The sequence below is a fragment of the Lonchura striata genome, chromosome 2, assembly GCF_050655825.1.
Source record: "Lonchura striata isolate lonStrDom1 chromosome 2, ASM5065582v1, whole genome shotgun sequence".
In the NCBI taxonomy this organism is placed as follows: domain Eukaryota; kingdom Metazoa; phylum Chordata; class Aves; order Passeriformes; family Estrildidae; genus Lonchura; species Lonchura striata.
In genome coordinates this window covers 42,549,898-42,565,690 of record NC_140704.1, presented here as the reverse complement: position 1 = coordinate 42,565,690, position 15,793 = coordinate 42,549,898, and the positions used below count along the sequence as shown (strand labels likewise).

General features: G+C 44.9%; 1 protein-coding gene across 1 annotated transcript; it reads left to right on the top strand.

The window, feature by feature from the left end:
* Positions 1-32: 32 nt before the first annotated feature.
* Positions 33-4,135, top strand: RPL14 (ribosomal protein L14). The gene is made up of 6 exons (XM_021525896.4): positions 33-69; positions 765-866; positions 1,432-1,526; positions 2,898-2,997; positions 3,356-3,409; positions 3,939-4,135. The coding sequence occupies exons 1-6, from the start codon at positions 67-69 to the stop codon at positions 4,110-4,112; spliced, it is 528 nt and encodes a 175-aa protein (XP_021381571.1). The 5' UTR covers positions 33-66; the 3' UTR covers positions 4,113-4,135.
* Positions 4,136-15,793: the final 11,658 nt, after the last annotated feature.

Below are 15,793 nucleotides of genomic sequence, written 5' to 3'. Positions count from 1 at the left end.
CGGCGGCGCCGAGGCGGCTTCCGGGCGCCGGCGGGCCCGCCCCGCCTCTCCGCTGCCGCCGCCATCATGGTACGTGCGGCCGTGCCCCGCTCCGCCGGGCCCGCCGCGCCCCGCCGCGCCCCGCCTGCCGCCCGGCGCTCGCCCGGCGCTCCCGCCCGCGCCTCCCTGCGCCGGCACCGCGGCGGCGGCGGCGGGGAGCCCGCGCCCGCCTCAGCCCCGCTGGGCCGGGGCCGCGCTCCGCGTGTCGTGCGGGCTCCGGCAGGGCCGGGCTCGGAGCGCCGCCCGGCCGCGGCCCCTTTGCTCCAGCGCTGGGGTTTGGTGCAGTTCGAAAGCTTGAGAGGAGCTGAAGAGAACTTAGGGGAAGGATGGGGTAGGACTGTTTGCAGGAGCATGTGGTGATGGGGCGGGGGGAGAATGGCTTCAAGCCGAAAGAGAGTAGGTTTAGATGAGGTAGTAGGAAAAAATGCTTTACTGTGGGGGTGTTGAAGTACTGGAACAGATTGTCCAGAGAAATTGTGTATGCTCTATCCCTGGAAGTTTTAAAAGACCTGGTTGGATGGAGCTCTGAGCAACCTGGTGAAGTGGAAGATGTCCCTGCCCACAGCAGGGACTAGGTTGGGAGTAGGTGATCTTTAAGGTCTCTGTCCAACCCTAGCCATTCTGTGATTTTTCTGGGGAGCTCTTTTAAACGTTCTCAGAGCCTTGAATCTGAAGATGGCCTTGGCTGTGTTCTCACCTAACTCTGTCCATTCCTCCCCTCCCAGGTGTTCAAGCGCTTTGTGGAGATTGGCAGAGTTGCCTTCATCTCCTTCGGGCCACATGCTGGCAAACTGGTGGCCATCGTGGATGTTATTGACCAAAATAGGGTAAGTTGTGAGTACGGCCCCTGTGTTTCCTCCTTTCTGCCTTAACAGAAGCTTGTATGCTCAGGCTGTGTGTATTGACTTCAGTAGAAATTCTGTTTTCAAATAAGCAATTGATAGAAGGATAGGTTTTAGCAGCTGCTGTACTTGAAACAGCTTTAGGAGCACACTTTTTGCCCGGCAAGTTATAAATCCTCCTCTCTGGTGTGTTTCCTTTGTGTAGCAGTGGAAAAGGGATGTCAGTTTTGAGTCTAACACTTACTAATGAAATGGCATTAATTTATGTGTAAAGTGAATATTTGGGCTAGGGGACTATTCCTGCACCTATCTTAGTTTTGTCTACTTTTTTTTTATTCAGTTTGGTTTTTTTTTGTCAAAGGCAGGCCTTCAGAATTCTTTCTGTTTGAGTGGTACAGGCAAGATTTAACAATCTCTGCTTCTATCTGCATAATACGTGTTTAATTTTTGGATCAGTGTTGTCAAGATACTGTTCATACATTTTTAGGAAGAAGCTGTCTAAATCGAATGCAGTGGGTGCAAACCCCCCATATTTGTTTCCCTTTTTCAGGCACTGGTGGATGGCCCCTGCAGTGGTGTCAGGAGGCAGGCCATGCCCTTCAAGTGCATGCAGCTGACTGACTTTGTCCTGAAGTTCCCACACAGGTGAGCTGGCATCCTTCTTGTCCTGTGTGAAAAAAACTCCCATGCTGTCACTTGATGACTGATCCTTGCTATGTCTAGAAGGTTCAAAGAGTAGTAAAAATTTGGCACACTTTGCTATCATAGATGAATATATTTAGGTTTTCATTGCCAGTGTTGGCTGATAGCTGCTGTTCAGGAGCAAAGGAGGTCTCAGAGCAGTGAAGGCGTCTCAGAGCTCTGTGGTAGATGGTGTGGAGGAAAGCAGTGTCAGTGCTGCTGCAGCTTTGCTTTTGCTGCTGCATAAGTTACTACCTTCAGGCATTAAATGGGCTCCCTGCCTACAGGACAACACTGGAATTGCAGGAGGCTGAACTCATTCTGTTCTTTTAGCTTGGTTAAGGTGTGAATTTCTGTAATTTAGAATCAGAAAAGGGCAGTGCTTCTGATCCTGTAGCAGTGCTAGGGACAGCTGCTCATTTTAACAGTGAAGTAGACTGAGAGCAGATCCCAGAGGTCTGTGATCGGTGGCTTGTCACCTGTGGCCTGTCACATGTGTCCCCCAAGGTTCAGTGCTGGGCCTGGCATTGTTTAATGTTCTCATCAGTGACTTGGATGAAGGGGCAGATTCCTCCTCAGCAAGTTCATTGGTGACACAAAGCTGGAGGGAGTGGCTGATATCCCAGAGTGCTGTGCTGCCATTCAAAAGGATATCAACAAGTTGTAGAGATGGGCATTGGGAAGTTCAGCAAGGGCAGGTGCAGAGTCCTGTACCTGAGCACCTGTACAGGCTTGAGGCCAACTTGCTGGAAAGCAGCTCTGCAGAGAAGGACCTGAGTGTCGTGGTGCACAAGCTGTCCCTGAGCCAGCAGTGTCCTTGTGACCAACAGGGCCAATGGTATCCTGGGGGCATCACAAAGAGTGCAGCCAGCAGGGCGAGGGAGGTGATCCTGTTCTAGCGAAGTGACACCTGGAATGCTGTGTCCAGTTCTGAGCTCCTCAGGACAAGAGAGATGTGGATTTCCTGGAGCTCAGGTGACTGAGCACTGGAACAAGTTGCCCAGAGAGATGATGGAGTCTCCCTCATTGGAGATACTCAGCAACCCCTGGACACAATCCTGTGCCATGTGCTCTGGGATGGCCCTGCTTGAGCAGGGAGGTTGGAGTTCATGACCCCCATGTTTCCTTCCAGCCTGACCCATTCTGTGATTCTGGCAGTTCTAGCACAGCACTTACAGAACATTAATTAGGCCACAGATGCATGTGGCATTTATAAGGTGTCTGAAGTAATGCAGTAGAGTCATCTTTCCTTGAATGAAATCTGGGAGGCCAGCATCAGGGAGAACCTTTTTTAATAAAAACTGTGAATACGATTTTGTGACTGTTCCAATGCAGTGCTCGTCAGAAGTGTGTGCGACTTGCCTGGGAGAAGGAAAATATAAATGAAAAATGGTCAGCGACAAGATGGGCAAAGAAGATTGAGGCTCGAGAAAAGGTAACAGTGTTTAACTGGATGAGGAGTACATGTCCTGCTTCTGCTTTGTAAAATTAGGTACAGTCTAAAGGCTGCACATTTTCAATAGCAGGTTAGGCTTAAAGATAGACAAGGCATAGGTTTTTAACTTACCAGCTTAAACTTAATGTGTTTTAACAGTGGTTATGGTTTTGTTCAGTTATTTCTATAACAGCCTCCTTTTTCTGAAGCCTGGGATGGTGCAAAGGCTTTAAAATTGTGAGCTAGTTCCAGAAGTGCAGCTATTTTAGAGATGATCAGTTACTTTAGGAATGCTTTGTAATGCTGAGTTTTACTACTTGTATATATCTGAGTTTCGTGACTGATTCTTTTCACACAGAAAGCCAAAATGACTGACTTCGATCGCTACAAGGTGATGAAAGCGAAGAAAATGGTAAGTGTTTGAGTGCTGCTTCTTCATGGGGTTAATACTTGTAGCATTCACTTCAGAGTCACATCCAGTGTTAGTAGCTTGCTTACACAGCTGGCTTGGGTTATGGGTGTGAAATGCCTTGAATTTTCCATGCTTTTTTTATGTCACTACTTCCTCTTCTGTAGCTGATCAGACTTGTATAATCCATGTATGTGTCAGTCCTCCCAATTTACAGCTGGGGAAGGAATTGCCTGCTTATAAAATCAAATATTCTACATGGGTTGCTGTTAGTATTTTACCCTCTAATGAAAATCATTACACATGAAATATTGAGATGCCTGAGCTACCAGCCAGAATGATAATGTCCACTTGGTAGATTGGAACAGTTTAGGTGGAATTTGACATTTCAAATATAATACATGGTAAAGGGTGGTAATGAAAAGAGGCAGAATCTTAAAGCTTAGAACTTGAATTAGGCACAATATTTGAACTCCTGCTCTTTTCATTCTGATCAAGTGTTAACGTTTTGTTTGTTTGTTTTTTTTAACAGAGAAACAGAATCATCAAGCATGAAATGAAGAAGCTCCAGAGATTGGCTTCTAAAAAAGGCAAGAAGCCAGGGAAGCCAGGGAAGGCACCAAAGGGCAAAAAGCCAGAGAAGGCACCCAAGGCTAAGAAGCCAGAGAAGGCGCCAGCACCCAAGGCACAGAAGGCACAGAAATAAAATGAACTTCTCATTATGTATAACTGTGTCCTTGTTCTAGTTTTAAAATTACAAACACTTGATTTAAATTTTAATCATACGTTTGTTTTTATTTCTGACCAAGAGTGGTTGTCTGTCTCATTTTTAATGTCCAAGTGTTGGATTCTGTTACACCCCAGGAACATGCAGAAATGCTTTTGCCATGCTGTGCCCAGTGCTCTGTACCCAATTCTAGTTGAAATAATTGCATTTCCCATTATTTGAAGTAGGTCAGATCCTGACATTTAAAAGCAGTCTGTTAATGAAATTGGTTGGGAATGGACAATACTACTTGAACAGTCTTGAGTGCAAAATGTGTGAAAATAATCACACTAACAGTTCTGTATAAATTCAGTCATATGCTGAAAGGATGTGTTCTTGTTAGAATACAAGAATATCAGCGTTTTAAAGACTTGACAAATTGCTGTTCAAACACTAAATTATTTTCTAGAAAACTTCCCGGATTTTTTAAGTAGTGACCTGGAATACTTGGATGCTTCAGATGTCAAGCACCTTAGTTGCCCTGTAAGACAGTTACAGCAATTTGTGATGTGCTAACGAGATGGAATTTGTCGCCATGTATTTCAATATGCTTGCTTTTTGGAATGCTTAAGGGTAAGATTTTGTGTCAAGACCTGAGATTAACTCCAATTCCTTAAACTATGAAGCATATAATTTCCCTATTTAATCAAAACCATCAAGTAAAAGGGAACATGACCTAAAAATTAGTTCATCTGAAACACTGAACTGCTCAATTTAGTCTTTGCATTATAAAATAATGCTTACAAATCTCAGCGTCAGCATGCATGTAATTTCCTTTGTTTCCCCCTGTCGTTTCTTGGCAGGAGATAAATTTTCTTCACATTGATTGGAGAAATCTTGGAAGTCTGAGGTATCTGGTAATTTAAAAGCAAATTATTTTTTCAGTCAAATATAAGTTGGAGGATATTGTATATGTTTTAAAGAATGAAGGTTGTGAGACCTTTATATCGTTATATACATACTTAAAATATATGTTGTCAAGTACACTGATAAGCATATGTTGCTAAAAATGTGTGCTTTAACTATTTACACGGTTAGTGCTACATTATTTCAGCCAGCATTAGGCATACCCAAACACTTAGAAGTATACAGTGTTGTCTTGAGCTACAAAGTTCAAGCACATGGTTGATAGGAAGGGATATAACTGCTAAGTGAAAAAAAAAAAATAATCAGAAATTATGCAAATTGGGACTAAAAGCCATGTTCAAGTGTCTGGAGACCTTGATTTTAAATTGGATTTTGAAGTGATTAAATCCACCTACTCTGAAACTCTCAACTGGAAAGTAACTTCAAAGTTATATCAACCTGGAGGTACTTTAAGGTAAAAGATTTGTCCCTTAGGGTTCTTGATTTTTTTTATGTACTACTGTTAAGCTTGGTTATATAAGACTGGGGGAAAAATGGTAAAAAGTGCCTGTACAGAAAATAGATGTGCCTTCAATCATAAGGAGCTCAGAAATGCTTTTTCTGCAGCATTTACTCATTTTCAAAGGTACTGTCTTCCCCAGAACATCTTTGCCTATGACTGCAATTTATCCAGTGTTTTCATTCCTACCACTTGGCAGCTGCTGAGGCAGCTGAAACTTTTCTACGATATAAGGTGTACAGTAATCCTTGGGAGCTGGGATTGTCCTGGAGAGTGACCTGGTAGCAGTATAAAACGTGGAGAGTTGTGTCTGCCCTAGCACTTCTCCATGAGAGTGGGGCATAAAAGATTTAGGCAGTGCTGGGGAGAGAGAGTGTTCTGTGCTTTAAAAGAAAGCTGGGCTCTAAAACCACACCTAACAAGCAGTATTTCTGTCAAACTACTGTTTTTTAACAATTTGGCCAAAAGGGGGAAAGAGCAATAACAGAATATATCAGATTTTGGTACCTGCACTGTGCATTTCTGACTGGGTGTTCCATTTGAGCAGCATCTGCTGTTTTTTTCAGCAACTCATTAAACCTCTGTGAAACCTGCGTTGTGAGCAAGCCACCTTCCTTTCCGTCCACGGGCATTGTCCAGCCCTCTGGGCTGGTTTTTCCTTTTTGTAAAGCTACGGGGAAAACGAAGAGTGTAGTTGATTTCTGAAGGTTGCCACACGATGGCAACGTTAACTCTTCTAAGGTTGTTCCTAAGGCCAGACAATTGTGCTGCCTTCCCGGGCAAGGAATGGTGCCAAACAAAAAGGATGGCACAAACACTTGAGAGCACTGGACGTGCTTAGCCAATTCTTTACTTTGCCTTTATGGTTGACCAAGGTGTACTTTGCTGGACTATGGATATGCTTCTTATTTTACTTTGTGGAGCTGAGCATAAAGAAATGGCGTCTGCTGTTTATAAAGAGCTTGAAGTCCCTGTGTTTGTTATATCACTTCACACAGAATGTGCAGTGGGCTTGCTAGGGGCAGAGCAGGGCATCTGCCCTATCCCTGAGCTCAGCAGATAATTGCTGTATTTCCTAAACCAATACCAGTACTTGGCAAATCCAGTTCTAATCCCTGTGCTGAAAAGTCTGGGAGATGTGAGCAATTCCTGGAGCAGGATTGCACCCCTTGGCATGATCTGTAGTTAAAAGATGTTAAATCTGTTATTACCATGAACCATCCACAGTTCTGTGCCAACTGATTTGCTGGTGATGCATATTCTTGAAAAATGCTGTATTAGCATGCTTTTGTTTCTTGACTAGCATGTCTGTTACTGTGTTTGGCATCTGAATGTGTTTCAATTTTTTTCATTGAGCTGTAATAGACTTGAAAGAGAAATCTCTGCATTTACTGATTGACTTCTGACAAATCTGGTCTAATTTACAGCTCTATTTAGTCTTGCTTCAATTATAGTGCCCCTTAAATGTTTCCAGCCCCATAAGGTTTCTTTGCTTTTCTCCTGTGCACACTGATAAAGTGTCTCTGAAAGCTCCACGTGCCTGCCTTTTATCGACATGAAGGCATGCTAATTTCTATTCACAGCATTATTGGTATATGAGTAAATACAGCTTGCAAGGAAGTGGTAAGTGGAGCAAATTATAGGGATGACTGTGTGGTCTACTCATTTCAGGTCTTCAGCTTTTTGTTATTCCATGCTATAATTCTGGGGGGACGAAGGGGGGCTGGGTTGGTTTGTTTGGGGATTTAATTTAGGAATTTTTGACGTTGTTTTGAGTTTGAAGCTTCATGTACTATTGTCATACTCAGGTACTTTTGAGTTTGTACTGGGATTTCCTTCACTGAAGCAGAAAGATCATCTTTTACCAGTTTAAACATGACACCCCTGGTTGTCCTGCAGTCCTTGTCCCTACCTTGACACAGGCCCTGTGGGTACTAGTGGTGTACCCACTCCCTTTTCCCTGCAAAAGCTGCATTCCTGGGGGCTGTGCAACTTTCAGTTGATGGGAATGTGGCTTTCAGAAGGAATGTGGCCCAACTTTCACTTTGTGCAGCTCTCCCTGTATTGTATTCTTGGTTTAGATAAACAAAGAGTTACTCATCTTTTCTTTACTTCCCTTTCAGAGATGATAAAACTGAGTGGGCTCCAGGCAAGTCTTTCTGGCAAACTCTCCACCTCTCCCATAAGCTTTCAAACCACTATATGCATCAAAATTAGATACGTCTTCCACCTGCAGTCAGCAATTTGTACTGGTCACCAACATAAAAATTATGTCATTGCCACCAGCACAGAGCCACTTCCTCCTTCCTGAAGTGCATTGACCCAGTTCTTGTTATAGGAGAAGTACTTTATAGCATTTCCCTGGTGATCCCTGGTTGGAGGGTATTTTTCAGGATTATTTAGTTCTGTAACTGTTCCTCACAGATAGGGAGGAGAGGCCCTGACCTGCTCATCGTGGCCCTCAGCAGAGCTGAGCTCTTCCCTCGCATCCGCTTTGGGCAGCTGGGGGAGTGCAGGTGGTGTTTCAGAGCCCTGATAAAGGTTCATGTGGCAGAATCTTATCAGGAAGCTCTGCTCTGATGAAAATGAGAGATACTTCAAAAGAGTAGTGGTGTGCACATTTAAATAGCATGAAAGAATATTATATTTGAGATCGCCTGGAGCTTTACCTACAGACACACAGTGAGAGAGCAAAACATCTGAATATTTTTCACAATAACTCACCAGTCAAGACTTCTTATTGCCACTATTTGAGCCTCCTATTTACAAAAGAAGGGGCCATTGCTAGCTGTGTTATTGTCACAGTCAGGTGCTATGTAAAAATCTTCTAAAGGAGAGATGGAAAATAGGCTTGAGAGCTTTTTCTTTCTTCCTTCTCTTTCTCCCTGGAATCCCTGAATAACTTTACAGGGAGGGGTTTCTTCCTTGTTTATCTTTTATTTCTACTGCTTGTCTCATTCACATTGCACACGTGAGTCTTAGCTCATCCTAGAAGTCTCTGTGGATAATGCAAAAAAAAAAGCAGAGTTCATGGCATAATGAAATAAATGAATTCTGACTAGCTGAAAGTGGCATCATTTTTGCTCCAGTTGCTTGAAGGATTTTTCAAAGCCCTGGGAGAGGCTGACAAGCCGCTGCTGTTGGCAATGCATGCAGATCCTCATCCCAGATGTGAGCAGGCTTCCTCAACTCCTAGACACCTGGTTGTGACCTTGGAAGGAAGAATGTTCACACTGGATATGCCAGGTCTCTGCTGGCAGTACAGCAGGTCTAGAGTGGGAGGGAGAGTTGCATTTAAATGTCAGTGCAGGCAGTTGTGCCATAGGACAATTATTCCAACAGGAGACTTAAAAACATCCACACAATCCATGGTACAAAATAATTTCCAGCATGCTATAGAAAATTTGGGATTGTGGGCTGAAGGAAGTCCCAGTGCCATGCCACAGGATGAGAGGGCTCAGGGTCACAGGCACTGCCAACAGCCCTGGGTGGTCACTGCTCAGACAGCAAATTCAGTATCTTCATGGTCGTTGGAAGGAGAACATGCCTGACAAGCTAGACCCTGACAATCTGGCCTTTCTTTCTGGCCACCCTACTCAAAACTTTCAAGAAATTGAGAAATTCAGCTCCAGGGCTATTGCTTTTACCTTAGCAGGTGATACAAAGCCATTCCTGGGGGCATGGACAGGATGAATTCCCCATGCCGTTCAGTTCTCTCCTCTCTTCTCCTATGCTGCTCTTCTGGGGGTGACAAAGGTTCACAGCCCACTCCTGTCTGAAAGTTCCCAGAACCTAATCCTCTGATTATTAGAAACTTTCTAATTGTCAACCTAAATTTATTAATGACCAATTTATAACCAGGAGGCTCAACTTCTTGCTTTTGTAACTGCAGGGCTGTCAGGAAAGATTCATGAGCCCATATGTTGGTCAGACCCTATTTTCAGCAGCCACAATTCAAAGCTCTCAGATTAAATACTGCCTGATTGCTCCATGTGTTAATGCATACGCTTTCCTCCATCCTGGCATCACAATGACAGGACTTTCCTTAGTGCAAAGGTATGTACACAGCCAATAGAGTGTCTTTGTGGTCCCAACTCAAGCATATGCCAATACTCCTTCCAGGAAAAGAAACAGATTGCTGCTGTCTTTCTTTCTCTCTTTCTTTTTGTTTTTCTGGGGGGGGCAGCAGGGATGTGGGGGGGTGAAAACGTTCCATGCATCAGTCTGTGTTCATTTTCCCCTTGTTTTTATGTTATCCTGCAGGTTAGAGCTGGAGGTTTGCTGAGGTGCTCTGAGGAAAATGAAGTGAGATGCTAAGCTTGATGTCCTCTGGGCTCCTGACGCTGGCACACAGCAGATCCAGGAGGGCAGGCTCTTCCCCCAGGATCTGGCCACATGCAGAGGTAGGAATGGACCTCTGGCAAGTCTTGGAGAGCCACAGTCACACTCAGTGGGGAGGCAAGGCATGCAGCACCAGTAGCCACCAAAATTTATCTCAGGTAGCAATGCTCTGTGCTCCCACCTGGCATTGTCTGTGCTCCCTTTCAGGCTTCCTGGAAGCTGCCTACAGTTTTAAGCCATGCAGGGAGTTCTGGATGGTGCAGGAGAACCTGTGTTCATCCTAGCCCTGTCTGTGAGGTGCCAGAGCAGGCAGGGACGAGCTGAGCTGCTCCCTGCAGAGCCCCACCACACGTCCTTTTCTCTGCCCAAGCACCTCCACAGTAAGATGAACTTGGACAACTCCTGCTCAGGAGGCCAAGGGAATCAGCCATGAAGCTCTCTGAACCCTCAATACTAACTCTTAGTCTCTCTAAACTGAAGTAATTTGTGCATTAACTTTGGAACTCTTCAGGATTTTTTTTCTGTAATGATACAGGGTTTCCAGTGACTTTTCCTGGCCACCTTCCATAAAGCCACTAATGCCTTAAGTTTTATTTTTCATATTATCCAGATTCTGTACTGCGTTAGTATATAACTCTGAACTTCATATAAAGTGCTAGCAAATTCTCTTCACAGTTTAGTTGGACAAAACAATCCTTTTCCAGCCTGAGAACCAAGGACACCATTGCAGCTTCAGGCCCAAAAAGTATAAACTAGGAAAAATTGAGGAGAGCAAACTGGGAGGATGTGATTTCATAACCTGAAGCTGTAACTGGACAATTAACCTCAATATGTATATGGACAAAAGCTTATAAAAGTGTGAAAACTTGTGACCCATCGTCCTTCCTGGGTGTAGCCTCGGCCGTGCTCTCGTACTGCCCAAGGTGCATTCTCTGAAGGCCTTTTTAATAAATACCTACTTTATTCCTTTAACACTGTCCAGCCTCTAGGTAGCCTCTCAAGGTATCAGCACAAGTGGATGGCTAGGCAAAGCCTTTGTTAAGAAGAATGAGGAGCTATGAGTGCAACAACTGCCAGCTAATGTCAGTCAAACTCATCACCCTCCCGAGGAGAGCACGGCATCTCTGCTGGCAGGGCACCTCCAAAGCAATGGACACAGCACCATATGTCCTTTTCATTTTGCAAGTGGTGTAATTTACAGGGACTGCTGTACATATTTGATGAGAAACTGTCTCAACAACAGATCTCAAAATGAGACATCAGTGCTAGAGCTTTTATATGCGGTGGGATGGAATTGTTCTTCATCCAAAATCCCGTATTTTCAAACAGTGATCAAGCAAAGGATACACAGACACACGCACATTTATTTGCTAGTGAAGATTGCAGATGGTCCAGGATTAGTGGGAAACAAAAGAATAGAGATCTGAACCTCTTGATTTACATGGTGACAGTCAAAAAAAATAAGGTGTTTCAGATTCATTGGGGTGCTGGGGTTTGTATCTAGAAAGGACAAAGAGAGAGGAAGAAAATATAAGGCTTAAAAAGGGAGGATCCTGCCTTGGGAAGGACAACTGAAGAGGATAGAGGTGCCTGGGGTGAAATACAGATAGAAAGTCAGTGTTGAACTTCAAGCTGTTACAGCAGCTGCTGGGAGCAATGGAACCCAGTGGGATGGAGCCCCGTTGGGACACCCATGTTGTGCCACTTGGAAGGTTCACCCTCTCCCATGGACTTGGGAGGCCACAACATGGCTGAAGTTCAATTGTTTCCAAAAGCTGGTGGAGGATGGAGGCTGAGACCCTTGGTGATGCAGAATGGTCAGCTTTTCTTGGAGGAGCAGGCTAGGAAACAGTTCCTTCTCTAATAACACAGCAAATGTCTTGGACATGGAACATGGCTGGTAAGATTTCTTTTTTCCTGGCTGAACATGGGAGAGATTTAAAAATAGCCCTTAGGAATTAAAAAAATGAAAATATAACCCTAACTCATTTGACTCAGCTCATGTTCTGTAAAAACAATACTGTGTTCTGACAAGCAATTCAGAGTTTGTAGTGTTTATCTAAAATGTTAAATTGGAGGAATGAGTAATCACCTCTAAAAGACTTAATAACTCTTTGTCCCTTTCTCCATATGCTTGTGTTTGAGTCGTGACAACAAGGAGGATACAACAGGTATTTGTGTGAAGTATAAAGCCTGTGCACTCAGGGAACGTGTGGTTCCTTTGCAGATGTTACTGTTTCCTCTGGCATCTTAAACACTGCTTACAAAGGATTACTCTCCCTTCAGGATGTGACCTCTCTGCCTTTTGTCTTGAGTCAGACAAACGGTGACAGAGGCATCCCAGCAGCATTAATTTACTCTAATTACTGCATTGGGGTGTGCAGCTTCTTCAGCATATTTATGAAAATTCAATGCATTCCATAAATTACTTGGGTGGGCTTATTTTCATGTGAACAATGAGGAAAACCTGAGATGCACGAGTTGTTCCCACACACAGTGAACTGAAAGAAATCACCCACATCCAGGTTTTTCTCTGAGTTAGGGATTCTTGCTTGTCTCCTGTGGCGATACTGATTTGGTAAGTGGGTCATGGGTGCATGTCACACTTTGAAACAAGATGCAAAACTCAGTTGTACACCTTACCTGCTTCTTAGCATCTTCTGTGTCCCAGTGCCAGACCCAGTCTGAGTCCAAATCTCTCTTCATTCTTCTTGATGCCTATTGCCTTAATTTCCCATCTCTTTCATACCTCCTGCAAAGAAATGGTGAAATACCTGGGTTTCCTCTACAGTTCCTTAGTAAAGCATTGAGACCCATTACCAACAGATACAGGAGACAGTGGAGTGGGAAGGGAAGATAAATTTGAAGGCTTTCTGAATGGCTTGTTTTTAATCAGTGCTTCATAGGTATGATTTATCTGGGCAGGGTTTTGGTCTCAAATTCATTCAAGCTCATAATTATCTTGGCAGATGTGAAAAGTCATATTCATAGACCCTCAAATCCATTAGAGCCTCACACTTTTCTAAAAGGAAGAAAAAATCCTTCAGCTTTACTTTCTGAGAAGCAGAATAGCTTTCTGTTTCTTGACAGCTCTTGAAATCTGTCCCCTTTCCACTGCCTGTCTTTAGTTCCCAAGGGAGAAATGAATGCAGGTCCACTGGGACAGAAAGGGAAAGAATAAAAAATCAGCCTATTTTCATCCTTCTGCAGTCGGCATTTCTTTATGAGGACAAGCAAGTGGAAAGGCAAGTCAGGGTCTATGAAATGGAGTCAGGGTTATACCAGAAGATTCTCTAGTGCCTACAGTGGAGTCATTTGGGGGATCTGCTGTGGATGTGCAACAGCACCCACAGCCTTCTTTGGTCTCCATTGATTTCCTTGGATTTTGGCCTACTCAGAGAACCCTACGGAAAGGTCTCAGCTCTCCTGTTTCAAAATACTTGCTCCTGGCTAAGCTGGATCTGTCAGGAGATACCAGCAAATGGAGCCCCCCACACTGCTGTCCTGTGCCTTGCAATGGGGACAGAACAGCTTTTCCTCCTGGCTAAGTTCAAGGGGAGAGGGATCAGGCTCGGGAGATCTTTGGTACTGGAAATTGTAGGTCAGCTGTCCTGAGAACCTGGTGAGAGACGTGGTTGTTTTGGAGCCTCACATTTTGTCTGCAAGGTGGGTGCGGACCCACCTCCCTGCTCTCCTCCATCTCCCTTTGCTGCCTATATCTCTTAGGAGTTTCTTGGAGTGGGGATTGTCTCTCATCCTGCAGAGATGATGTCTGTCTGATTGAAGGATTGGCCTCAGCTAAAGTCAGGGAAACATCAGGGAAATCTCCTGTGGGTGAGTAGGAATGTCTGTAAGAATGTGATGAGACGTGGTCAGAGCATAGAAAAGAAAAAGAAGAGAAGAAAACCAACTTCCACTGTTCACATATTCACTAATTTTTAAGAATGCAGTAGCAGGGATGCTACATATGGGATCTGGGGCTATGCTGGTGGGCTTAGGACTATCCAGCTCAGGTACAAGGTAGTCACAGTCCTGTGGATTTGGGGAGTCCTCCTCAGAAAACTGGTTTACAATGCAGTTCCTTAGGTCTGCTTTTTAAATCTGATTTTTGCACAGTGAATGTCATTAAAAAGCAGGGAAAGGAGTGGGGAAATAAATTTTTTGAAATATCATAATGTTGGTTTCAAGGCCCACTAGATTTATCTTAGTGGTTTGGCCACCAAACACTTAATTCTGCCTGTCACAGCAGCCATCCAAGCCTGTTTCTCATGTCAAATTTCTCAGCTGTCAGGCGTGCATTTTAAAGGGTTATTTGTAGGGAGAGGCAATCCAGAGAGACCAGCCGGAGCGCTTGGCCTGTCACTCAAGGTTTGCGGTGCCACCACACTGACAGGAATCATTTTGACAGAAAATTGCATATAAATTGAATCATTTCAAAATTAAGAAAAGGAGATGAAAGCAAACGCTTCCGAAATGAGGTGCCACCGACAAGTTGTGATGCACAGGGTTCAGCCTCTGGAGCCCTGCAGATCCCTCCCCTGGCACTCGCTCTGTCTTCGGGCAGGCCATCTTTGTGCCAAGGCCAATAGTAGGTTATTGCTAATTACTTCATATTGCTAATTGCATTAGGAGTATTAGGTTATTTTCTGCCCCCAGGGAACAGGCCTCAAGGGAAGGGTTTTGGGATGTTCAACGCTGCAGTGTTCAGGACAGGTGGGGGTCAATGAGGCTGATGGTGGCAGTAAGGAGGGGATGCAGAGCTTGGTTTCTGCACCACTTCCTCATGCCCAAGGATGGCATGGGGTGGGGTGTGCTGAAGCCAAAAGCAGGCACACTGCTTTGGTGTATAACCTTCAAACCAATTCTTTTCTTAGCTAATGTTTGGAGTAGCGGTGGAAGGGATAGGGAGATGTACCATATTAAAATAAGATGCACTCAGTAAAACAAGAGGGCATGAAGGCCCTGGGGCACTGGGACTGGCACAAGAGCACACTGGGCAAGAGCACTGAGTTGGCATAATTGTTTACACCCACCAAGCTGCACCACTTTGTGAAATATCGCTGTGGACTGTGCACAGTCAGTGAGCTAGAATGGGGCTCAGGGACACAGGAGCCTCCTCTTGGGTCTGCCAGTAACCTCCCGTGCTGCCTTGGTCAAGTGACTTGGCCCAGTTCCCCTCAGCCTCATCCTCTTGTCTTTTTAGACCACCATTTCTTCATTATAGCTCACAACAGCCTGTACTGTGGCTTTATCAGATTTTTTAAAAACACAAATATCAGTAAAGAATGATGCTGATCAATCTGGTTTGTTTTATGGTTTCCTGGAGAAGGTGGTTGCACATGTCAGGGAGCTGGAAGACCCCCACACCTGAGACAGAGGGTCTCCTCCTGTCCCCAAGCAGGCTGGTTGGGGCTGAGCTGGTGAGGGGCTGGAGCAGTTGGCAGTGTCACCTGCCATGGTGAGGCACTGATGGGTTTTGCTTGGCCACAGCCCAGAGCTGGAAGGGGAACGTTATATGAAAAATAAATGCTTTGCAGCCTGGCAGCTACCTGTGTCTCCTGCTTGGCCATGGAGGGCTCTTGAAACACTCTGCTTTCCAAAGCAATGCCTCCACAGCCTGTTCTCCCAGAGGCCTGAGGAAATGGTACCTAGGATTCACCCTACACCAGGTGCTGGGTCGGGGAGCTGCACTGGGCACGGCAGGGCTCAGCAAGCTGCAGTCTGCACTGCTGGTGTGCTGAGAGTCCTCTTCCCCTGTGCCCCTCTCCTGGCTGCCTGCAGGCACTGTGTGCCCCAGAAGAACAAGTGCCTGAGCACCCTAAAAATGGTTTTATTGCATTAATGCCTTTTAGGCAGATAAGAAATCTTCCTCCAGGTCTGTGTCCACTCCAGGCACTGATGTGGCACAGCTTTT